The 23,219-nt window shown below is 43.6% G+C and overlaps 2 protein-coding genes and 1 long non-coding RNA gene across 7 annotated transcripts in view; 1 reads left to right on the top strand and 2 right to left on the bottom strand.

Moving 5' to 3' along the window:
• Positions 1-13,667: 13,667 nt before the first annotated feature.
• Positions 13,668-15,512, bottom strand: LOC128117034 (uncharacterized). The gene is made up of 3 exons (XR_008220686.1): positions 15,401-15,512; positions 14,485-14,575; positions 13,668-13,876 (listed from the first exon to the last, which is right to left on the bottom strand). It is a non-coding gene; the product is annotated as an uncharacterized LOC128117034 (long non-coding RNA).
• A 75-nt stretch (positions 15,513-15,587) lies between these two features.
• Positions 15,588-23,219, top strand: part of Senp1 (SUMO specific peptidase 1) — a 67,175-nt gene continuing 59,543 nt past the window's right edge. For 2 of the 5 annotated variants that reach the window (XM_052748816.1, XM_052748815.1), the window contains exons 1-2: positions 15,717-16,325; positions 22,425-22,472. In XM_052748816.1, coding sequence (XP_052604776.1) covers positions 16,274-16,325; positions 22,425-22,472 — 100 coding nt within the window. In that variant the 5' untranslated portion in view covers positions 15,717-16,273. Of the gene's footprint in view, positions 15,692-15,716; positions 16,326-18,775; positions 18,888-22,424; positions 22,473-23,219 lie in introns of those variants that run through there. The other 3 variants (XM_052748819.1, XM_052748817.1, XM_052748820.1) reach the window with 3 other exon arrangements.
• LOC128117033 (sorting nexin-3-like) lies at positions 18,453-18,737 on the bottom strand. Its single transcript, XM_052748824.1, has one exon. It carries the CDS (start codon positions 18,735-18,737, stop codon positions 18,453-18,455), a length of 285 nt encoding a protein of 94 aa, XP_052604784.1.

Below are 23,219 nucleotides of genomic sequence, written 5' to 3'. Positions count from 1 at the left end.
TTTGTTTATATTGTCACCACAAGACCACCAATGGAGTTAAACTTTGATTCAGAGGGTGGAGTTCACATTCAGCTGGCCAGAATAAACCAGAGTTTTCTGGTGGACCCAGATGAAGATAGGGAGACACAGGAAGGAATATGGAGGGGCTTGGGAATATTTGAGTGCCTTTTCAATCTGGGAAGGGGGAGAGGAGAGTCAGCTGATCATTTCTCCATCACTCTGTAGATCTATCAGATTTATACCCTAACATCTGACTCTGGAGCTTTATTTATTAATAGAACAATAAAAGTAGTCACTATATCTGACACCCAACATGGGGCCACAGATCACACCAAAACAGCGGAGCCTCCACCGCCGGCTTCCCCCCACTCACCCCAAACCCTCCCAGCTAGTTGTGGGCCTGTCTTATAAGATCTAATTACACTTTAAAAGATATGCTTAATAAACAGAAAGGGGGTAACAAAGACCCCCAGATATAGATTACACAATGCTCTATTAACTTTAAATTTTTGAATGCTGGTGAGAAAGGAATGGCAGCTGTTGGAGAGACATTGGATAATAGAAAAAAACTACTGAATTAAATCAGCCTGTATACTTCGAAGATGTGTTGACCTCAGAATGGAAACCAAGATATGTGTTACATTGGGGAAGAGGTTTTGCTTTTGTTTCCACAGGTTTATACCCTAATATCTGACTCCTGAGCTTTATTTATTAATAGAATAATAAAATTAGCCACTATACTGCAAGGCCACACTGAACATTAGTGAACACAATTCATTGTTGGCAGAAATTGTTGGCACTTTAAAGATACCTTAACATTTTTCTGAACAGGTAAATGTGGGTTTACCACAGACATCATAAACAAGTTATGGTATGCTCACACACACACACACACACACACACACACACACACACACACAAACTGCACATACATATGTGCAGCAGCTTTATTCATGGTTGCTCCAAACTAGAAGCAACCAAGACATCTCTCAAGAGGTAAATAGGTAAAGAAAGCATGGTATATTGATACAACAAAGTATTATTCAACAATAAAGGAAATGAATTATCAAGCCATGAAAAGACATGGAGTAACCTTAAATGCATCTTTCTCAGCAAGTCAGGCAGTCTGAAAAGGGTACTTGCTATATAAGAGTCTACCTTTCTGACATTCTGGAAAAGGCAAAACTATGAACATAAAAGATCAGTGGTTACTTGGGGCTTGAAATAGGAAGGAGAGGAATATGCAGAGCATGGAGGATCTTGAAGGAGGTGAAATCCTTCAGTAATGTTGTAATGGTGGGTACATGTATGACATTATACATGTCTCAAAACTTGTAGGGCTACATAATGTGAACTACTGACTTCAGTTAGTAACAGCATATCAATATTGGCTCATCAGTTGCAACAAGTGTGCTGTGCCCATGCAAGATGCTAAACGCAGAGGAAACTAAACAGGGTAGAACTCGCTTTTATATAATTTTTAGAAAGAACTTTTTCTCTTTTGGGTTTTTATTTTAGTTATTTTATTTATTTTTATTAGACTTAGAATAATAATCTGACTGAATAAGTCAGAAACCCCATAACACCTGTAATTTATCAAATTCTTATGACATGAATATGTTAGTTCAAAGTAAATAAAGTGAAAAACAGATCAGAATAGTAAATCGTTGATATTATTCACTCAGTACTGCTCAGGGAAGAGGCACCAGTGAACACAGTTTTCCAACACTAAAGACAGAGGCTGAGGCCATACAAGGACAGCTCATTACCAATGGCTTCTCCTGCCTTCATATTTTAAACCTCAAAACAGAACATTTTTCTTTTTCCAAATTTTCCTTCCTCAGACAACTTTTACATTCAGAGTATAAGTTTCCATGAATAGTAACAACGTGGATGAGGCACTTTCAACTATCTATTTTCCATTTACTTAGTGAGTCAGAGTTTGAATTCATAAATCGCTGCTGGACTGGTGATGGAGACAATCTTTGGATCTAAGTAGTTCTAGAAAACACGGTGTATGCTCAGTCTCCATCTAACTGGAGTTGAAATGCATCCCTGAGAGCAGAACATTGGCGAATGGAACCTACAGGCTAACATGTGGTGAATAAGGGAGGCATCTGAACATCATCATACAAGCTGGAGTGCCTAAAGAGAGTGTCAGCAGACTCAGATGATGGGTCAGGAAAGGAATGCAGAAGTTATATGACACCTCAAATCCTTGAGAAAACTCAGGTCAGTTTCATTGTTGGGACAGTGTAATGCAGCTACAAAAGCATGTCGCATACCTTCTTCCAAAAAAAGAAAGCCAATGTCTTGACTTGAGAAGACATTGGAGAAGAGCCTGGGGACTCTTGAATTTGTCTGTCTCAATTACTGAAGTACAAGAATTAGGCATTATCATTGCTTGAAAACTTGGTTTGGAATAAAATATACTTCAGACTTCTTCATCCTTTGAAATGTATAATTCGAATTTAGGGTTTAGGGTAATGGCAGTAGTGGGCATGAGCAAAAATGGCGTCCGACGAAGGGAAGCACATGATAGTGAGGTCTTCTCTTCTACAGAGAAGCTGTAACAGGAGGTAGTGAGGAGAGCATTATTCCTTAGAATGCTCTTCCATTTTCCACTCAGTAAGAAGTAGTCACAAGAGTCACTGGTTACCGAGGCACGTTGATTACCAGTGAAGTCCTTAGGCACAGTGGGGATTTACATTAAGTGGGCAGCTGGGTCTGCTGGACCAGAGCCTGGCCCACAAAGCTGCATGTTGCCCCAAAACTTTGCCCCTGGAGGCAGCTCTGTCCCACATTCAGCTATCTTGCCTTTGGTTTTGTTTCTTGCAGCATAAATGAGCAATCATGTTGTCCCTCAAGTATTAGGAAGTCTGAAGATAAAAACAAACAAATCTAGGACTAGTACTGACACGCAAAAAAGGCCACAGGGGGAGCCCACTCAGTTGTGATTTTTCGCCACAGTGCCCTCTGTGGAGTGGAGTTTCATTTCCATGGTCACGAGATGGACCTTTTAACATTAGATACTGGACTCTTGCAAGGCGAGAAGTAATGAAATGGACAAAGAACACAGCACATAGGGGATCCATGAAAGTATTCTCAGTGGCATCCACTTATTTGTCAAAGGCTAGAGTAATGAGGAATAGACCATAGTTGTAAGACAACTCATATGAGAGTTTTAAAATACAACACACTCTACTACTCTGATAGACCCTGGATACTTTTGATTTAGGCAAGGACAAGAGTGAACGCTGGGGAGGCAACTGCACACATACAGAAGCCTTGGCTAGACAGCAGGCCACAAACCTACCAAAAGACACATATGATGAAGACATACAACGGCTGGGCATGGTGGCACACACCTTTAATCCCAGCACTCAGGAGACAGAGGCAAGCAGATCTCTGTGAGTTCAAGGCCAGCCTGATCTATACAGTGAGTTCCAAGACAGCCAGGATTATCTTGAGAGACCCTATCTCAAAAAACAAAAACAAAAACAAAAAACAAAGAAGATACCACAATGTATTCGAACTAGACACCAGATGTCATTCAGTACATCGTACGATGCTGAATATCCTACTGGGTAATTTATCCAGAAGGAAATTGAGATACAGACAAGATAAAAATACCATGTATATTTTTATGATGAAGAACACTGGTTATTTATAGAAACACCATCTTAAGAATAAAGACTAAACACTAATGAGCTGGGGTCAGTTTTTATAATAAAACATTGAAAAATGCATTCCTGTGTTCTTTGGGGTTTCTCTTCCAGTGAGATGTCTCACATGTGTTGAGTGAGGGAACTGTGGTGAGATCCTCTCACACAGGGACGAAAACGGTGTCACTATACCTCCTGAAAGAACTGCAACGACTTCTGAACATTTAAAAAGAAACTGCTTCTAGTGTGACTGCTCATGACAATCGCAAAAACTGGAGGAAATGACTGAGAAATAGCCAAGATTACGATCAGTCTCAGTAATACTGTCTCAGCAAAGGGCACATGGCTCTTTGTCATGGCAATGCCTGTGCATTGTGAGATATTTAGCAGTATCTTGGGTATTCTGGAATATTAACTGCCACTCTTTACAAAAGCTGGGGAGCAGGACTTAAGGGTAGGAAGAGAGGCCTATGTGACCCATGTGGTCATGTTCCTTGAGGTGCCTCAGTGCAGGACCACGTATCTTACGGTGGTTGGTAGTTGAGTTTCTGTACTTCAGAAGCATACATACGCACACTAGCCTGTCACTGCACAGGGCACAGCTGTTTATAGTGATGGGCCGTATAAAGAGCTGGAGGGACAGCAGCTCTACCTGCTCCTCTATGAAGCCCGAAGCAAACATGTGCTCCGTTTTCCTGGACACCAGAGTGCAGCATCTCCCTACGTAACTCCACCTGGAACAAGGACTAGAACACTCTGGGAGGGGTGTCTACGGCTTTTCCCTTTCTTCAGAAAAGCAGAGGCAGCAGTAGGCTAGCCGGTCAGGGTCTGGGCACATCTTTGTGTTCACAGCTCTGGGTTCACTTATGCTATTTGATGACATGACTTCCTCACCACTATCTTGCATGCAAAGAACAGAGCAAGGCAGTGGCAGCCACCTAAGGCAGGACCCTACTTTTGTTCCTCTCTAAACCATCATCTACCAAGAGACTGAAGATCATTCTAAGAAGCAAATACGGGAGATTCATTTGGGTGAAGACTCAGAGGCTTTCAGTCTGAGGATTCGTGGAAACAGGATCGTCTCAGGAGTTGTTGAGTTCTAGGAATCTGAGCACTCAGGGAAGGAGCTGTCTCTGTGGGATGCGACCAGAATGGACCCCAACATTCTGCCCGAGGCCAACCTAGGGCCCAGCTGCTGATCTTGCAAAGCCCAACAACTTGGAGGCATTGGTGAGATTGCCCTACAGATCAACCTGCTCAGCTGAGATCCATTTGTGAGAGGTTCAGAAGCCTACAGTCTGCAGTCTGAGGAAACAAGATCAGCTGAGGAGTTAACGAATGAGCAAACCGAGACCTGAGAATGCAAGAGAAGGAGCCGTCCAACCACCAAACCAGATCACCAGAATTATAAACCCACCCTACATCGACTAGGAACAGGTAAGGCCCCATCTCCAGACTGGCAGACCAGGTCTCTAGCCCCTAGGCCCTACCCATTGGAGTCCCAGGGACCAGACAGCTACCTTTCCCTGCTGCCTCACCAAAAAAAACAAAAAAAAAAACAAAAAAAAACCCAAAACAAAAACAAAAACAAACAAAAACAAAACAAAAAAACAGCCCCTGCGAACCCAACAACCACTGGAGCCATAAGCTCACCCTGCATCAATTGGGAGCAACTGCTCGCTGAGACAGAACCCTCTAACACTGATTAGACTAAGCTGCTCCTGGAGAAACAAAGCCCAACAGCACCGATTTGACCAAGAACTCCTAGTGGACCAAGACTATCAATTGGAACAAGAGAGGCACCCTCAGACACAGACACCGCCTGCACCGAGCAGAGGAAGAGATGAGTAGACGCCAGTGCAAAAATACAGGCAACAACATAAAGACCTATATAACACCATCAGAACCTAGTGATTCTACACCTGCAAGACCTGAACATACCAAGGCAGAAGCAGCAGAAGAAATCAATCCTAAAAATGGCTTTAAGATGATAGAGGCTCTAAAAGAGGAAATGAAAAACTCCCTTAAAGAGGAAATAAAAAATTCCCTTAAAGAAACAGAAACAAACAAACAAACAAAAAATTGGAAGAAATCAAAGAAAGCCAAGAAAAAAATAATTAAACAGATGAAGGAAACAGTTCAAGATTTGAAAACTGAAATTGTGCTGGGCGGTGGTGGCGCACGCCTTTAATCCCAGCACTCGGGAGGCAGAGGCAGGTGGATCTCTGTGAGTTCGAGGCCAGCCTGGGCTACCAAGTGAGTTCCAGGAAAGGCACAAAGCTACACAGAGAAACCTTGTCTCGAAAAACCAAAAAAAAAAAAAAAAAAAAAAGAAAAAAGAAAATTGAAATTGAGACAATAAAGAAGACACAAACTGAGGGAATACTGGAAATAGAAATTCTAACTAAAGGAGCAGGAACTACAGATGCAAGCATACCCAACCGAATGCAAGAGATGGAACAGAGAATCTCTGACGTTGAAAACACAATAGAGAAAATAGATTCATCAGTCAAAGAAAACACTAAAGCCAAAAAAGTCGTAATACAAAGCATCCAAGAAATTTGGGACACCATGAAAAGACCAAACCTAAGAATAATAGGGATAGAAGAAGGAGAAGAATTCCAACTCAAAGGCACAGAAAATATATTCAACAAAATCATAGAAGAAAACTTTCCCTACCTAAAGAAAGAAATACCTATGAAGATACAAGAAGCTTACAGAACACCAAATAGGCTGGATCAAAAAAAAAAAAAAAGTCCCCTTGCCACATAATAATCAAAACATTAAACATACAAAACAAAGAAAAAATATTAAGAGCTGCAAAGGAAAAAAAAAAACAAGTAACATATAAAGGCAGACCCATCAGAATAACACCAGACTCCTCAAAAGAGACTCTGAAAGCTAGAAGGTCCTGGACAAATGTTATGCAGACACTAAGAGACCATGGATGCCAACCCAGACTATTATACCCAGCAAAACTCTCAATCACCATAGACGGAGTAAACAAAATATTCCATGATAAAACCAGATTTAAACAATACCTATACACAAATCCAGCCCTACAGAAAGTACTAGAAGGAAAAATCCAACCTAAGGAAGTTAAACACATCCATGAAAACTCAGGCAATAGATAATTCCACACCAACAAATACCAAAGAAGAGAAACACAACACTAACACACACACACACAGACATACACACACACACACACACACACACACACACACACACACACACACACACACACAAAACCAGGAAAGAAGTAAATATGAGGGCTGGGGATGTAGCTCAATGGTAGAATGCTTGCCTAGCATGCATGAGCTCCTGGATTTACTATTTAGCACCATAAATCAAAACAGAACAGAGCACCTCACTAACCCTGTAACTGTTAAGGAAATGAATTTGTGGTGAAATGATTTTGTTTTTGTTTGGTTGATTTCCCATAATGGGAAAATGTTAACAGAATCTAGAAGACATTGTGTGGTCTTGTTCTTGTTTGTTTGTGTGTTTGTTTGTTTGTCAAGACAGGTTTTCTCTGTGTAGTTTTGGTGCCTGTCCTGGATCTCACTCTGTAGACCAGGCTGGCCTTGAACTCACAGAGATCCGCCTGGCTCTGTCTCCCGAGTGCTGGGATTAAAGGCATGTGCCACCACCGCCCAGCTATTTTTTTTTTAAAAGATTTATTTATTTATTATGTATACAGTGTTCTACCTGCAGGCCAGAAGAGGGCGCCAGATCTCATTACAGATGGTTGTGAGCCACCATGTGGTTGCTGGGAGTTGAACTCAGGACCTCTGGAAAAACAGTCAGTGCTCTTAACCTCTGAATCATCTCTTCCACTGGTCTTGTTCTTATAATCCTTTGGGCATTCTTCCCAGTGCTCAGGTCTTACTGGGCCATATTACCTTTCCAATGAGTTAATCTCTTCCCAGATTCAGAGCCAACTATCCTTTCTGGAAAACGCTTCTCTGCTCTACCTGGCTACTGCAGTCATTCCTCTGGCCGTCCTGAGTTAGTCCCATGCTTTCTATGCTGAGTTTGTGTTCTGCTTTCCTTCCCTGAATTCACACCATTCTAATTCTATAACCATGAAGGACATGCGTGTTTTGTTCCCACTTCTGTTCCCAGTGCTAAACACAGTGCCTGACATAGTATGTGGTCAACAAACTTCCTTAGTAGAAAGAAAAAAAGAAGACAGACAGACAGACAGACAGGAAGAAGAAATAATAAAATGGAAGGAAAGATGGAGGCAACCCAGAAAGACTGTATGGAGGCCTCACTGAGGCTGGAAGAATCTTAATTTCCTTTCTCTTGGAGGAAAGCTGAAAGATTATGAGAGGCTCTTCCATGAGGCCTATGTTCAAATGCAGAAGCTGAATATTCTAATTTTGTCCCTGAGATAATGGTTAGTGCAAATTAGCGAACTAAGTTCAAATTAGTCATCAGAGCAAAGGGGGTTTGAGGTTGTGCGAGCCCATAGAGGCTTCCTAGTGAGAACTTACTCAGCAGGGCTGCATAAGGAGATGCTTTGGCCACAGGAGTGTTTGCCAAGTATTTGGAAGGGTCTACACTTGGCTGTCTGGTGTGCTTTGATCTTGCAAGGGGGAGGTCTTTTGGCCCTCCCCTTGGCATATTATAAAAAGCCCTTTTCAATAAAGGATGAGCCTGGTGGGTACTGACCCAGGCCCTCCTGAAGCTATCCATTTTTCTGTCTTTCTTCTCATTGGCTAGGTCTATTTTTCTATCTATCATTTCTTGGGTTTTTTTTTTTTTTTTTTTTTTTTTGAGACAGGGTTTCTCTGTGTAGCTTTGTGCCTTTCCTGGAACTCGCTTTGGAGACCAGGCTGGCCTCGAACTCACAGAGATCCGCCTGCCTCTGCCTCCCGAGTGCTGGGATTAAAGGCATGTGCCACCACCGCCTGGCTATCTATCATTTCTTAATTCCTCTCTCCTCTACCTAAGAACGCTTCAAAATCTGGGAGCAGATTGGAGCTGAACTCCCACAGACTCCCACAGATGGTGCCCGGACAGGGACTTAGGTATGGAGGATAAAGAGAAAGAACACTGTGGAGCAGAGGGTATATCCAGTAATTAATTAAGTTGAGGCGGTGATATTCTATTCTTTGGGAGTAAAATTGTAAATATAAATCAGAGTAGTTAAAGTTAGGCTACAGCAAGTATCTCTGTCTCTGTTTCTGTGTGTGTCTCTCTCTATTAAAGTAAGTCATGTAAGTTTTGTGAAGTTTAGCTTGAGAAATATAGGTTTAGGTATATTAGGGTAGAATAGGCTTTAGGTATATAGGGATATTGTGAAGGCTTAGAGGTAATAGAAACTTAGAGTAGATCCCCTCACCCCCGAGTACGTACGTACGGGACCTGGGACGCAGAAAGCAGAGTCCAGGACTGAGCAAACACTGTGAACCTGGCCGTCTGAGAGTGAAAAGCTGCTTCAGAGACTGCCAGCTTCAGAAAGCAGCAGCAGTGGGAGAGTGAAGCAGAAACTTCAGACCCCAGCGACCGACCAGAGCAGGTCTGTCACCGGGAGCCAGCGTCCCCAGAGGCCAGAGCCCAGCCAGGGCTGTCCCGGGAGAATGCAGGTGGGGAGCCATGTGGGCAGCTGAGGAGTGAGAGCTCAGGGTGCTGTGGCAGCTGTGCTAGAGAAAAAGCCTGCAGGGAAAGATGCCCTCGGAGCACACACCAGGAGCATGTGTGCATTTGGGGACACCGAGGTAGGCCTGACTACCGTGAGCAGCGTTGGGGTGGGGGTGGGAAAGCCCTGCAGAGGCCAGGCAGCATCCCCAAGGGTGGAGCCTTGGCAGAGGCAGTGCAGACCCAGGGGGAAACTGCTGTGTGACAGGACACGGGGTGGGATGAGCTCTGGTGTGGCGAGAGCAGGAAGGTTTTGGAATCCTCATTGCAATGAAATGTTCGGGGTCTGAGCCCTTAGTGGCAGCAGGCAGCAGCAGCACTCCAGACTGAATGGTGGAGACTCACCGGAGGCCAGCCTGAGCTCCCAGCAGCAGGGTGAAGCGTAGGGCTGCCCTGAGGGCAGCAATTGGCCATGCAAACTCCTGGACTGGAGTGCCGAATGCAGAGTCACCAGCAGGGCAGGTAATGGGTTCTGAGGAAGCCACAGCTCATAGCGGCTGGGAGGAGGTTTGAGCCCTTGTGATGTGAGGAGGTTGAGAGCGGGGACTTCAGGACACAGGGTCCCTGGGCTGGCGGTCCAGAGATGAGAGATGGACCAGGACTGTAAAAATAAGCAGACTTGGAGCCAGCAGCTAAAGTCACGCCATTTCTGTTTGCTGATGGTGAAGAAATGCATGGCTCCTTTAAGGTTCATGCTGGCTGCATGGAGGTCTCTTTTGAAGAGGTCTGCACCAGCCAGCTATTGTGGCGCCAGCAGCTTTTTGCCCTGGAGCCTGGTGGGTATTGACCCAGGCCCTCCTGAAGCTATTTTGTGTTTCTGTCTTTCTTCTCGTTGGCTAGGTCTATTTTTCTGTCTATCACTTTTTTTTTTCCGAGACAGGGTTTTTCTGTGGAGCTTTGCGCCTTTCCTGGATCTTGCTCTGTAGACCAGGCTGGCCTTGAACTCACAAAGATCTGCCTGCCTCTGCCTCCCGAGTGCTGGGATTAAAGGCGTGCGCCACCACCGCCCCGGCCTAGCTATCATTTCTTAATTCCTCTCTCCTCTACCTAAGAACTCTTCAAAAGGTGGGAGCAGGTTGGAGCTGGACTCCCACTGAGTCTCACATGAGGTGAGTAGTAGGTATAGAGCAAACGAGAATGGGGAATTTAGGAACGATAGGGCACCTGGGAAACAACCTGAACATATTCACTGGCGGAACAAAGCTGCTGGCCGGAGTCACTGTTTGGTGCCAGCTGCTGACTGTGTGGGCAAAGCAAGTCAGAGTAAAGGGACATTCACAGTTGCCAAACAGGTACCCCACGTATGTGAATAAGTTAATACTCTTGAATATAAGCCATTTTTTTCATGAGTTTTGTTATACTAGATATACTAAGAAGACAGCATTAGGTTTGAGATCATGTGGGATAATGGTCCCTGCATCCATGCTAGACCTATCCAGATAGCCTAAGTACTTGCCTGGCACCACTAATTCCTACATCTCTATGGGATCTTTAGAAATTCAATATTTTGAACCAGCATCACCAACCTCTTAACTTACATGCAATTTCATTTATCGCCTTTCCTGGAACGTTGGCTCCTGAGGAATAGGGAAAGCATCTAGTTCATTTTCTCATCTTCTATCGAGTCTAATACAAGGAGTTCAGATAGCACGTTCTCAAAAAGTATGAATAAATATTGTTATCTATTGCCTAGGCCCTCAAGTAGTTAATTCAATTGTTAACCTCTATTTTAAATTTTATTTTACTTTTATGTGTATGGGTGTTTTGGCTTCATGTATGTGTGCACCACATGTATACACTATCTATGGAGGCCAGAAAAGGGTGTCAGATCCCCAGGGGCTGTAATTACAGGCTGTTGTTAGCTACCATGTGGACTCGGAATCAAACCAGGATCCTCTGGAAGAGCAGCTAGTGCTCTTAACTGATGAGCCATCTCTCTAGACCCCAATTTTTAACTTCCCAAGGAAAACTTTTTAGCCCTAAATTCCTTCTGGAATTTGAGCTAAATAATTTCTAGGACTTTTCTGAACTGTAAGTATTAGAATAATGATAAGTCATATGTCTATCTATCTGTCTACAAACTTACACATACATACACACATAAATGGGAGGAGTCAGTTTGATTAGCACAAATGTCATGATGAAATGCATTATTTTGTATTCTAACTTTACAAAATAATTTAAAAACTCGGGCTAGAGAGATGGCTCAGCGGTTAAGAGCACTGGCTGCTCTTCCAAAGGTCCTGAGTTCAATTCCTAGCAACCACATAGTGGCTCACAACCATCTGTAATGAGATCTGGTGCCCTCTTCTGGCCTGCAGGGATATGTCCAGGCAGAACACTGTTTACAAAATAAATAAATGTTTAAAAAAACAACAACAACAACAACAACAAAAAACTCTCGGTAGATCGGCAGGTTGATTGGGTTAGGTACACATACAGGCAATTAGTAAACATACCTCTGGACATGTCTGTGAGGGTGCTTGCAGAGAGTGTTATTAAGAAGGGAAAGCTGGTGCTGTGTATTGCTGGCACCATCGAATAGGCTAGAATCCTGGGCAGAATAAGAGGGAGGAGAGATGGAGGGCGTGCAGAAGCACAGGCTTAACTCTCAACCTCCAGTCCCCTGATGTGAACAACTCTCCCCATATGTCCTCCCCAGTAAAGTGGACTGAAACATATGAAACTGTGAGTAGAAATAATCTTTCTTCCCTTAAGTTATTTGGCAAGAACATTTTGTCACAGCAACAGAAAAACACAGCACGTTTTATAACATATCATTTGTAATATGTCACTGACTCACAGTGGAAACTAAAGAAGTATTTTCAGTGAACTGGCTCCAATAAAGATATATTAGTTGAGAAGAGACATATAGATGTTTTTAAAATTTAATACGAAGTATTGGTGAGTTGAATCTTCATTAAAATATACAAGAGAAACCTGTTGTTCAATTTTTCCCAGGGTAAAATTTAGTGTCTTTGGAATCATTTTGTAACATAATAACCCTTTAATTTAATCTATTAATTGAAGTTTCACCAGTTTTTTGTTTGTTTTGTTTTGTTTGTTTGTTTTGTTTTTTTCAAGACAGGGTTTCTCTGTGTAGCTCTGGCTGTCCTGAAATTTGCTCTGTAGACCAGACTGGTCTTGAACTCACAGAGATCTACCTGCCTCTGACTCCTGAGTGCTGAGATTAAAGGTAGAAGTTTAACATTTTTATATTTTATATTTATATTTTACTAACAATAGGGAAGCCAGATTAAATAGTTTATAGTAACATGGTAGTCAAATGACTTAACATCGCTATGGCCTGGAATTGTTTGATGACATTTTGTGTATGCTCTAACAAATAAAGCTTGCCTGAAGATCAGAGGGCAAAGCCAGCCACTAGTTATCCATAGAGGCCGGGCAGTGGTGGCACACACCTTTAATCCTAGCACTTGGAATCTCATGGCTTTACTTCCAGCACAAGGGAGGTAGAGACAGGAAGAGCTATGGTTGGGCAGAGAAAGGAATATAAGTTGGGAGGAGACAGGAGCTCAGTCCTCTTTGTATGAGGAGTTGGTGAGGTGAGAGGTGACTGTGGCTCGTTCCTTTGTCAGTCTGATCTTTCAGCATTTACCCCCATATCTGGCTCCAGGTTTTTCATTAAGACCAATTAGGATTCGTGCTACATTTTGAGTGTTTCAAGGTTTCATGTATTGAAAATGTGGTATTCAGTGCAGCAATGTTAGGAACAGGTGAAACCTTGAGAGTGGGGTCTGGTGGAAGGTAATCAGGTTATTGGAGGTACTAACCTGGGAAGTAATGGATGGGGTTCCTGTGGACCCCAGTTAGTTCTTGTGAAAGAAGGCTGTTATAAAATAGACAAACTGGCCCCTCCCCCACTATCTGGCTTCTGTTTCATCACATGATCTCTCTTTCTTGCTTATGATCTTGCTATGATGTGGCTCAGCCAAGGGAATCCTTGGCAGAGGCCAAACAAAAGAAGCTACCCATGGAGGAGGCGGGAGTGGGGGGTGGGTTGGGGGGAAGGGGAAGGGGGGTGGGAGGGGGGAGAACAAGGGAATCCGTGGCTGATATGTAGAACTGAATCGTATTGCCAAATAAAAATTAAAAAAAAAAAAAAAAGAAGCTACCCACTTTTGGGCTTCAAGTTTCCTAAGCTGTGAGCAAAATCTCTTTGTTTCATACATTACTCAGCCTTGAGCAATTTTGTTACAGCAACAGACAAACAAAAGGAAGACAAATAGTGAGGAAATGAAAAAGAACCATGCTTCCCTCTACAGTTCTTCTCTCACTCTTCCTCTCTCTCTCCACACACACTTTCCCCCTTGTGTCTAAAATTTAAACTCTGGCCTGCTGTGACTCATACTACTATGAATAAACCTTTTGCTATCCAATACCTCTTTTCACACCCACCCACATTGTTTACCCACATGCCTCACCAGTTTCAAGAACAGGTCCCATGGTGTTTGGCTCATCCATAGTTTCTAGTATCTTCAAGAGATCTGTCTTTGCATGTTGCGTTGATATGATCACGTTGGAAGCTGAAGCTTCCTCATCTGAGGAGCAATAGCTGTAGGTCACCCTCAGGGTGGGACTCAGGGAGAGGATGCTCTTTACACATTTATTTTGCCTAAGAGGCTTAGCTAGCAAGAACTCCCTTTCCATAAATACAGTGAAAAAGATTAAAAGAAGTGATGATTGTTTTCAATAAATAACTAGTTTACCTCCAGAAGATTCGATTGCTTTGATAATAACAGAGGCAAAGCAGAACATATTACTACCAATTAGAGTAGAAAACCACTTCTCTTTGGGCCTTGACTTACATATTTGGGGGTTCCTATTAGAGTAACAACAAGGACTCCCACAAATGAGCCCAGACAGATTAGAATAATCCATAAATTAAATAGAAATCAATACCCACCCCATGTTCCACAAATCTTATTCTGACTCAACTCCCCAAGTCTTCCTTATTTGTCTGGGATAAGGATAACATCTCTCTTATACTTATAAAGAAAAGAAATAACACATGACAAATATTTTTCAAACTAGGAATAGAAGTAAATAGGTCAGTTCACCCCTTAAGTCTATAATTATACCAGAAATTCTCATCCTGTACAGCTCCGAGAAAACCTGTCCCCTGTCACTGTAGCACAATTAATGATACCTGTGCTCTCAGCCGTCCTGACTACTCGGCGAGACTGAACCACACACATGAAAAATTTCACATGAAATTCCTCTTTATCCATGGCTATTTCCTAGAAATAAAGAGAGTTTAATCCAATTAAATAGATCTGTGGAATAATTAAAGTCTCAAAGATTGACATAATCTAGGCATACTTAAGACTGCCAGTTTTAGGACTTAGCCACATAAAAACACCAGTATATAAGGTGATATAAATAATCTACTTTTATATATACAAGTCAGGATCCCTGAACAAGCAAGTTTGCCTCCTTCCCTTTTCCAGTTGCTGAGAGTATGGGAAAGGCTGGAGGTTCCAGAGCTTTTCCCTACTTCAGGGCTGAATTCAGACAGGCAGTCAACTGGGTCTAGAATACCTATTCTGAAGCACCTCTTCAAGGCTTCTAAGTAGGGTCTGAGCCACAGGCCTACTAAATTAAGGAGCTTGGTAAGTAATCTGAATGAACAAACTTATTTCTTCTCCATTATCCTCTCTTAAAAAGTCTGGCATGATTACATGTTTAACACCTCTGGTGAGCCCCATTAGAAATCACTGTTTTAAATTCCTCCACTTATGTAAGGGTCTGCGTGTTGTCGGAGTCTAAGCCAAGGTGTTCCCAAAGTTTCTCTTCCCAGTCTCTGGTCTCTCCCCTAGCCCCACTTCCTGTGATCAGACAAGATGCACACTAATTTCCAGAAGATATAGTTCGAAATAGACTTAAGATCTCAAATCCTCATTTGTCAAGGAAGGGAGAACAAATCCAGGACCACAGCGAAAAGCTACCATGGAAACCTGAGCGTTAAAAAAAAAAAAAAAAAAAAAAAAAATCAACGAACGGAACCAGAAGACAGCGGGTAAGGGAGCCGAGGGACAGAGAAAAGCGAAGGACGGCGGACGCACTAACTGTACTCCAAGTGTGAGAAAGAGAAAAAGCCGCGTCTGAGGGTGACGGGGAGATAAGGACTAGACTCAAACGCTCCCTTGGCTTCTCAGGCCTGGCCACCTCGCGCAGGCGTCCCGCGAGCCCGTAACTCTCTGCTCTTTGACCTCTTGCCCCACCCCCTTCCCTCCTCGGCGGCTGCCTAGCCGTCTTCCGGTGCTATAAAGACGGTTCCGGTTCACGAAGGTTCCCGGGCTTTGCGTTCCGCGCCCGGCCGGAAACTCCTTTGCCTAGCAGCCGGTTCCGGTTCGGTGAGTGGCGGCGGGAAACTGGGGGAGGGGTGAGGATGGAGGGAGACTGGGCCGGGAGGCTGTGTCGGACCGGGCCCGCCAGCCTCCGCTGGGCTGAGCGGAAGCGGGGACCGCGGTGGGGACAGTGCTTTTTCTTCCGCCCCGCCCCCTGGGACCACCTCCACTCCCCCCTGCTGTCCGGTGGCGGCTGTCTGGCCCGGGGCTGGTAGCTGGGCTCGCCCAGGCCGCCCTTTCAGGCCTCTGGCTCCTGACCCGCGGAAAGGCCACCTCCCTGCGGTCACAGCAGGCCCTTCTCAGCGCCCAGCTCCACTTTTCCACGGAGAAGAGGCCGGTTGGGATTCCTGGAGTTTCCCGCCAGAGCAGGGTCCTCTCCAAGGGAGAGCTGTTTTCACCAAGGAAGTTCCGCTTTCAATCCCACCTGCTTCACCTCTCCTCTTCCTTGAGACCTGAGTGATACTTCTTGACTACTTCTGTGTCTCACGTAAACAGTTCTCCAACTCTTTTACCCTGTGGTATTTCCCTGAGATGTGATATCGCTAGTACCACCACCAGAGAGAACCGTCTGGACCCTCTGCACAGGTTATGAAACCCCCCTTAACTGCCACAATTTTCTTACCTGGCTCATCTCGTCTTGGTAATTGTCTTGAACCTTTTCTTCTTATATCCTAACGTGATCTTTCTGGATATGTGCTAGGTTTCTCTGGTCTTGAGCTTGGTGATTTCTGTTTTATCAGTACCTCTACAGTTTTTCTGTTATCTTGTTGGCAATAACTTGCTCCTTTATCACTTTAAACTCACACTTGTTAAAATTATTTAGTTCATGTGGCATACTTAATTGTGTTGGAGTGGTGGTGATTCTTGTAAAAATATATGTCGTCTTGTATAGTCTGCCGACTCTTTGACTTAAGGTTTTCATTGTAATGGGAAATTCTGGATGAAGTAGAACGTGCATAAGTATTCTTCACACAGATAATTTGTATTCAGAACTCTTGCTGACATGTGGATGACACTGACTTTGAGGTTACAGTGACACCTTAATGAATGAACCTTAACGTTCCAATTAGGCTGCCTGCCTTCCTGTCCCTTTTAGAGCTTTATTTTATCCGATTTATTCAGTTCATTATCCCAACTGCAAACGTGGGTATACTGTCACTCATCTGTTGAACTGAGTCTAGAGAGGGAGTGGATGAGTGTACAAACAGGTTCTGCCACTTGTGGCTGAGGTGATGTAATTTTTTTTCTTTCACTGACTTCTTTGCTGTGTCTGGGAACACATCTGGCATCCTCTACTGGTCTGTGAATTTTGTTGTTGTTGTTTTGTTTTTTGAGACAGGGTTTCTCTGTGTAACAGTCCTGGTTGTCCTGAAACTCACTTTGTAGACCAGGCTAGTCTCGAACTCACAGAGATCCACCTGCCCCTGCCTCCCAAGTGCTGGGATTAAAGGTGTCTGCCACCACACCTGGCTGGCCTATGAACTTCTAAGTGGCAAAGACCAGATCTTATTTGTATTTGTATCCCAGCATTCCACACTTAGTATAGAAAGTGTATGTATGAAAGAAGTTAAGTACTGTTTAAAGCTGTAGAATATTGTGGTGCTTAAGGTGTTAGTTTAGTTGGTTATCCATTTGTATTCTGTTGCAGCCAAGACTTCATCTTTTCCCCCCAGGTTTCTCTTTCACTTGTGTTCCACATTAATAACTAGCTGCTGAATATTCTTTCTGTAAACTCAGTGACTGATGCATACTAGGGATGAATTATTAGAATGATTTTCTTTTTCTTTTTGCATTTCAACTTTTATTTGAAAACAACTTAAATTTTTAGACAAATGATTTTAGTATATAAATTTGATTTTGTTTTTATACAGAATATAAAGATTTCCCTCATTAGCCGGGCGGTGATGGCGCACGCCTTTAATCCCAGCACTCGGGAGGCAGAGGCAGGCGGATCTCTGTGAGTTCGAGGCCAGCCTGGTCTACAGCGCGAGATCCAGGAAAGGTGCAAAGCTACACAGAGAAACCCTGTCTTGAAAAAACCAAAAAAAAAAAAAAAAAAAAAAAAAGATTTCCCTCATTAATCTTCCATGTGAAGGGGATTACAGGCCCGAAGAAAGACACACTCTGCACACAAAGTACACCTCGTATGTGTGGCACTGGAGACAAATAGTTGTCGTGCTCCTGCACATAAATTAGGACCGAGTGGAGGCATCACACAGTTGGGGGGAAATGTTCTAGTCAATCGGATTCAAGAAGGAACAAGACACACAAACTGCAGATAAGGCCAAGTCAGGAGCTTTAGTTAGGGACTCGGGTTCTAGGGGCTTGTGAGGCTACAGTGTGCACACGGACACGGCAGGGCAGAGCTAGTAGAGAGACTCAACCAGGGCGTGCCACTAAAGCAAATGAACTAACGGAAATGAAAGGGAGCGTGTGAGTGTTAGCATACCCAGGGCATGTTAGACCAGTGTCTGCGCAGCATGCTAAGTTAGTTACAACTTCTTCATTGGTGTGGATGAATCATTAATGGTCTCGTTTCTGCCTCTTCTGTCCAAACTCAGGCATGTCTTATTTTAGATGGAGTATAACTTTTATCTATTATTTCACCCTGTAAAAACATGTGAAGACAACGCTCATTCTGGGCCAGAGGATGACCAGAGACCTTGTTTATAAACGGTTCCAGTCCCTGCTTCCTTTCCTGGATGAAATTATCATCAAATATTCCATCATCTCCTCTAAAAGGGAATTGCCACCTTGCTCTCTCTTTCTATTCACTTCGAAGCCATTCAAAGTCACTGTATCTCCTTCTAACAGTAGATTCCTTCAGCTTGAAGATAGGAAGATTTGTCTTGACCCAGATCTCGTAGGTGGTGAGGCGGCCCCGGCCCACCCCCACAGCCTGCGGGTTGCTCACGTGGATCTCCAGGAAGTAGCTGGGCGGTCTGTAGGCGTCATTCAGGTTCTCTGGGGCTTGGTGATCGCCTTCTCCGCCATTTCGCTGTCGCCGTGGCAGCCGCGGACTCTCTCCACCGCCTCCACCTTCTGCCAACATCGCTGCCCGCTGCCGATTTTCTTTTTCTTTTACCCGAAGTAGGGTTTCTCTGTGTAGTCTTGGCTATCTTGGAGTTCACTCTGTAGACAAGGCTAGCCTCAAACTTAAAGAAGTCTGCCTGCCTCTGCCTCCTGAGTGCTGAGATTAAAGGTATGTGTCACCACCGCCCAGCAAGAAAGATTTTCTTAAAAGGAAAATTGTCCTCCTTGCTAGAATTTGAAGACATCTAAGGTTCCTTATCTAGGACTTCATGCAGAATCTTGGTCTTGTTGGTTTTTTATTTTATTTTATTTTTCCCGAGACAGGGTTTCTCTGTGTAGCTTTGTGCCTTTCCTGGAACTCACTTTGTAGACCAGGCTGGCCTCGAACTCTCAGAGATCCGCCTGGCTCTGCCTCCCGGCTCTGCCTCCCAAGTGCTGGGATTAAAGGCGTGCGCCACCACCGCCTGGCCGATGTTTGTTTTTTAAATCTCTTATTCCAACGCCATTACGAATGAAGGTTGTAGAAGCACACCACAGAAACAAGGTGTATGTGTATTAAGGTATAAATGTGGAGCTTTAGTAATCTACAGATATAAGCCGTGATCGAGTACCCAAAGCTAGCTGGAGGTTATTTTTCGGTTGCCCAGCTGAATCTCTGAATGGGATGTTTGAGGGATTGAAGCTGTGCTGTGCCCGAGATGTGCACTTGATGAGGGAGTCTTGGGTCTTTTGCCCCATCTGTGTGAGTTCATGCAAGTCATTTAACTTTTCTGAATTACTCCATATCTAGATTGTTTTCCCCCTGTACGTCTCTAAAATGAAAAAGAAATGATCTGGGATAGTTCTACTGGATACCAGAGGGTTTCTTTCTTTCTTTTTGAGAGAGCATCTTGCTGTATAATCCAGAGTGGCCTAAACTTGAAATCTTTCTGCCTTCTAAGTTCTGGTTACAATATTCTTAAATTGGTTGTCTTCCTCCTCCTTTTCTTCCTCCTCCACCTTTCCTTCTTTCTTCCTCTTCATTTTTTGAGACAGGCTTTCGCTGTGTAACAGCTCTGGCTGTCCTGGAACTTCCTTCCTTCCTTTCTTTCTTCCTTTTTTTTTTTTTTTTTCCCCAGACAGGGTTCCTCTGTGTAGCTTTGGAGCCTGTCCTGGAACTTGCTCTGTAAATCAGGCTGGACTTGAACTCACAGAGATCCACCTGCCTCTGCCTCCCGAGTGCTGGGATTAAAGGTGTGGCCCCCACCACCTGGCTTGGCATTCTTTTTAAAAAAGGTGTGTGGAGTGTGCTAATCACAATTAGAAGGTGACCTTGGTTGGTAGGATTCCCCCCCCCCACATTAATCTGGACCCTAAAAAAATTATTCCCTAAGGCAGGAGGAATAGCTCAGTAGTTAAGATCTCTGGCTGCTCTTCCAGAGGACCTAGGATCAACTCCCTCAACCCACATGGTGGCTCACAAGTATGCATAACTCCAGTTCTGGGGGATCTGATGCCCTCTTCTGATCTCCACAGGCGCTAGGCATGCACATGGTGCACAGACACACAGGCAAAATATTCATACACATAAAATAAAATAATCTTTAAAAAAAAAAGAATTATACCCTACTAAAGAAAGGGAAAATAGCCTGCAAAAATTCTAAGTAGAAGCTTTTTGCTATGTTGAGCATTTAGAAATAGTTGAAACCTAAATCTTAAGTTTTAAACCTTCTGGGGAATCCTTCCTGGCAGGCCCAGGCACTCTGCTCACTGAAGCAGCCTTCCTTGTATGCTCTTTGTCGTTGGGACCATTGAGAAAGTCTGTTGACATCACATAGTCCCTTGACTTGTTTGAGGAATCAGGAGGACTGTGGACCTGATGATCAAGTGCTCAGTCTGCTTAACTACGCCACTGAAAGTGGGTGGGTGTGTGGTTATGTTATTTAAGTAGCTCCGAGGAGTTAGGCTCTTAACTACCCCAACCCTTTTCTGGGAAAATTCATTATCTGTAACTTCACTTTCTGCAGTTGCAGCTACAATCAACCGTATTTAGAAAATAAATGGGAAATTCTCTATTTTGAGAAAGACGATATAGGAACACATACACACAGAGTGTGTGTTTCACTGTGTGGCTCTAGCTGGCCTAGAACTCACTCTGTAGACCAGGCTGGTCTCCAACCTCATAGAGATCTACCTGCCTCTGCCTCTCGAACTGTTCTGTTTTTATTACTGTTGTTAATCTCTTGTTCTAATTTAAATTAAACTTTCCTAGGTATATATAGGAAGTGTGTGTGTATACAATTCAGTACCACTTGTTGTTTCAGACAGTTGTGTTCCGAGGCTCCGAATCAATCCAAGCAGACACAAGGAGTTACCACAAAGCAAGGCTTTTTTTTTTTGGTTTTTCGAGACAGGGTTTCTCTGTGTAGCTTTCTTTGTACCTTTCCTGGAACTCACTCTGTAGACCAGGCTGGCCTCAAACTCACAAAGATCCACCTGCCTCTGCCTCCGGAGTGCTGGGATTAAAGGCGTGTACCATCACTGCCCGGCTGAGTTCAAGTCTTAATGCAGGGCAGCACAAAAGAAGTGGGGAAGGGGCGGGACTAATCAGTCAGGGCTGCTGAACAGACCCAGGGGCCGAACTGCGACCCCAAATGCTAGTTGAAGCAAGTATTTAAGCATAAAAACCACAAACATTTGTTGCCAGGTTATAATTTTTCACCAGTCAGAATTCAAAGATTAGGGGCTCCCTGAATGTTCCATCAGATAGACAATGCAAGCCTTTCAGAACAGCCAGTCAGATTCATTTGTCCTATCTGTTGTTGGGAACAGCCATGTTTCTAGAGACCTGTATTTTAAGGGGGAGATGGGTCAGCTATTGGAAGTTTCCCAGCTCCCCTAGGGATTGGGAACCTGAACTTTATTTCACCCTACAGGTCAAATGGAGTCTGAAGGCATAATACTTAAGACAAGGTACTTTTGCCTGTTCCCAGCAAGACATATACCGGGACCTTGCAACATACCTCCTGTGTGAGGGGGACCTCTGTATAGGTAGAGGAGCTTTGGTTTAAGCTGCTTTGATTTGGTTTGGTTGGTTGGTTTGGCACTAAAGAGTGAATAAAGGACCTTGTATATGCTATGTGAGGGTTTACCACCGAGCTGTGTTCCCACCCTGGTTTTTAGCAGTTTGATGGATAATGTTGAGGGGGTGGCAGAGAGGGAGTGCCTTGTACAACTGAAAGTGTTCCTTGACTGTACTCAATAAATTCTTGTCATTTTGTTGTCCGCTAACACGATTTTATAGAAGAGAATCTTAGGGTCAGAAAGTCGGTCACTTGCTTAGAAAATGTTTTCCTGTGAGGTAATAGAAAAGCAGCGGAGTAGGGAGAATTCCTAGCTGTCATTTCATTGCAGCCACTAACTGCATGATTTTTGTCCACACGATTCAGTCTCCTGAGGGTTGGCTTACTTGCTTTCTGCTTTGATGACCTGTGGTTCTCGGGCTATCTGTAATTGCTGTCTAATGCAGAGTAGTTTGCACCCACGGAGCAGTGTTTGCAAACACCTCAGACCGGTTGTAGTTTTCAGTTTTTTCTCAACAGATCAATAGCCTTTGCCATTTTTCTCCATTAATGACATAAATGTCACGTCTGTGTAAGTTCCTGTTATACTATTTGAACTAGATGCTTCACGGTGTAATATTTATGTTTTGTGTTTTCTTTCGTAGGATTTTGTATCTTTGCTAAAATCAGTGATGTAAAAAGACCTGAAATGGGTAAGACTAACTAAGGCACTCATTCAGCCCTCTTGGTTACTGACTAGTTAGGCTGGAGAGAAAGATCGAGTTTTCCAAGTATTTGCTATGTTTGTGTCTTTGTGCATAGTAATAATATTACAAGATCTTAGTCCTAATTAAATACTACCATATACTCAGCATTATTTTCCTTTGGTTAATACATTGCTTACAGAATCATTTAAGATCATTTTCTTACTCATTGAAAAAAACAAATGCACACTAGCAGTATTTATTATGTTTACTATGTATCTACTCCAAGTACTTAATATACGTTAATTCATCTCATTGTTTCAGCCATCTTACAAGGCTACCGAATAGTGTGTACAAAATATGCAGGATTGTACCAACAATGTATCAACAAGGAGAGTGAGATGCAGGTTTGGAAACCAGCTGGGAGTCATACACTGTATCCAGCAGAGTCCAGACCCTGGTCTGTAGTACTGGGTCGCACTGCCTCCTGTAGGATAAGGAATCTGAGGAAGGAAAATAGTTCATGTCGCTAGTGATATGGAAACTTTGCAATCAGAACGTTTCCCCATTTCATTCACAGCATTATATCTGTAAAGGAGCTCAGTGTACAGAAATAGCAGCCAGTTTAGGAATAAGTTGAAATGGCTACATCCATGATTCCTTTAACTTCATCTTAACCTTTTCTTTACTTTTTCTCCATGTTTGCCCCCCCCCCCCCCCATGCACTCTCTTCTTTCCTTGGTCCGCCCTCTCCCT

Source organism: Peromyscus californicus, unplaced genomic scaffold (genome assembly GCF_007827085.1).
Source record: "Peromyscus californicus insignis strain IS unplaced genomic scaffold, ASM782708v3 Scaffold_20__1_contigs__length_68692818, whole genome shotgun sequence".
Taxonomy (NCBI): domain Eukaryota; kingdom Metazoa; phylum Chordata; class Mammalia; order Rodentia; family Cricetidae; genus Peromyscus; species Peromyscus californicus.
This window is presented reverse-complemented; position numbering and strand designations above follow the sequence as displayed.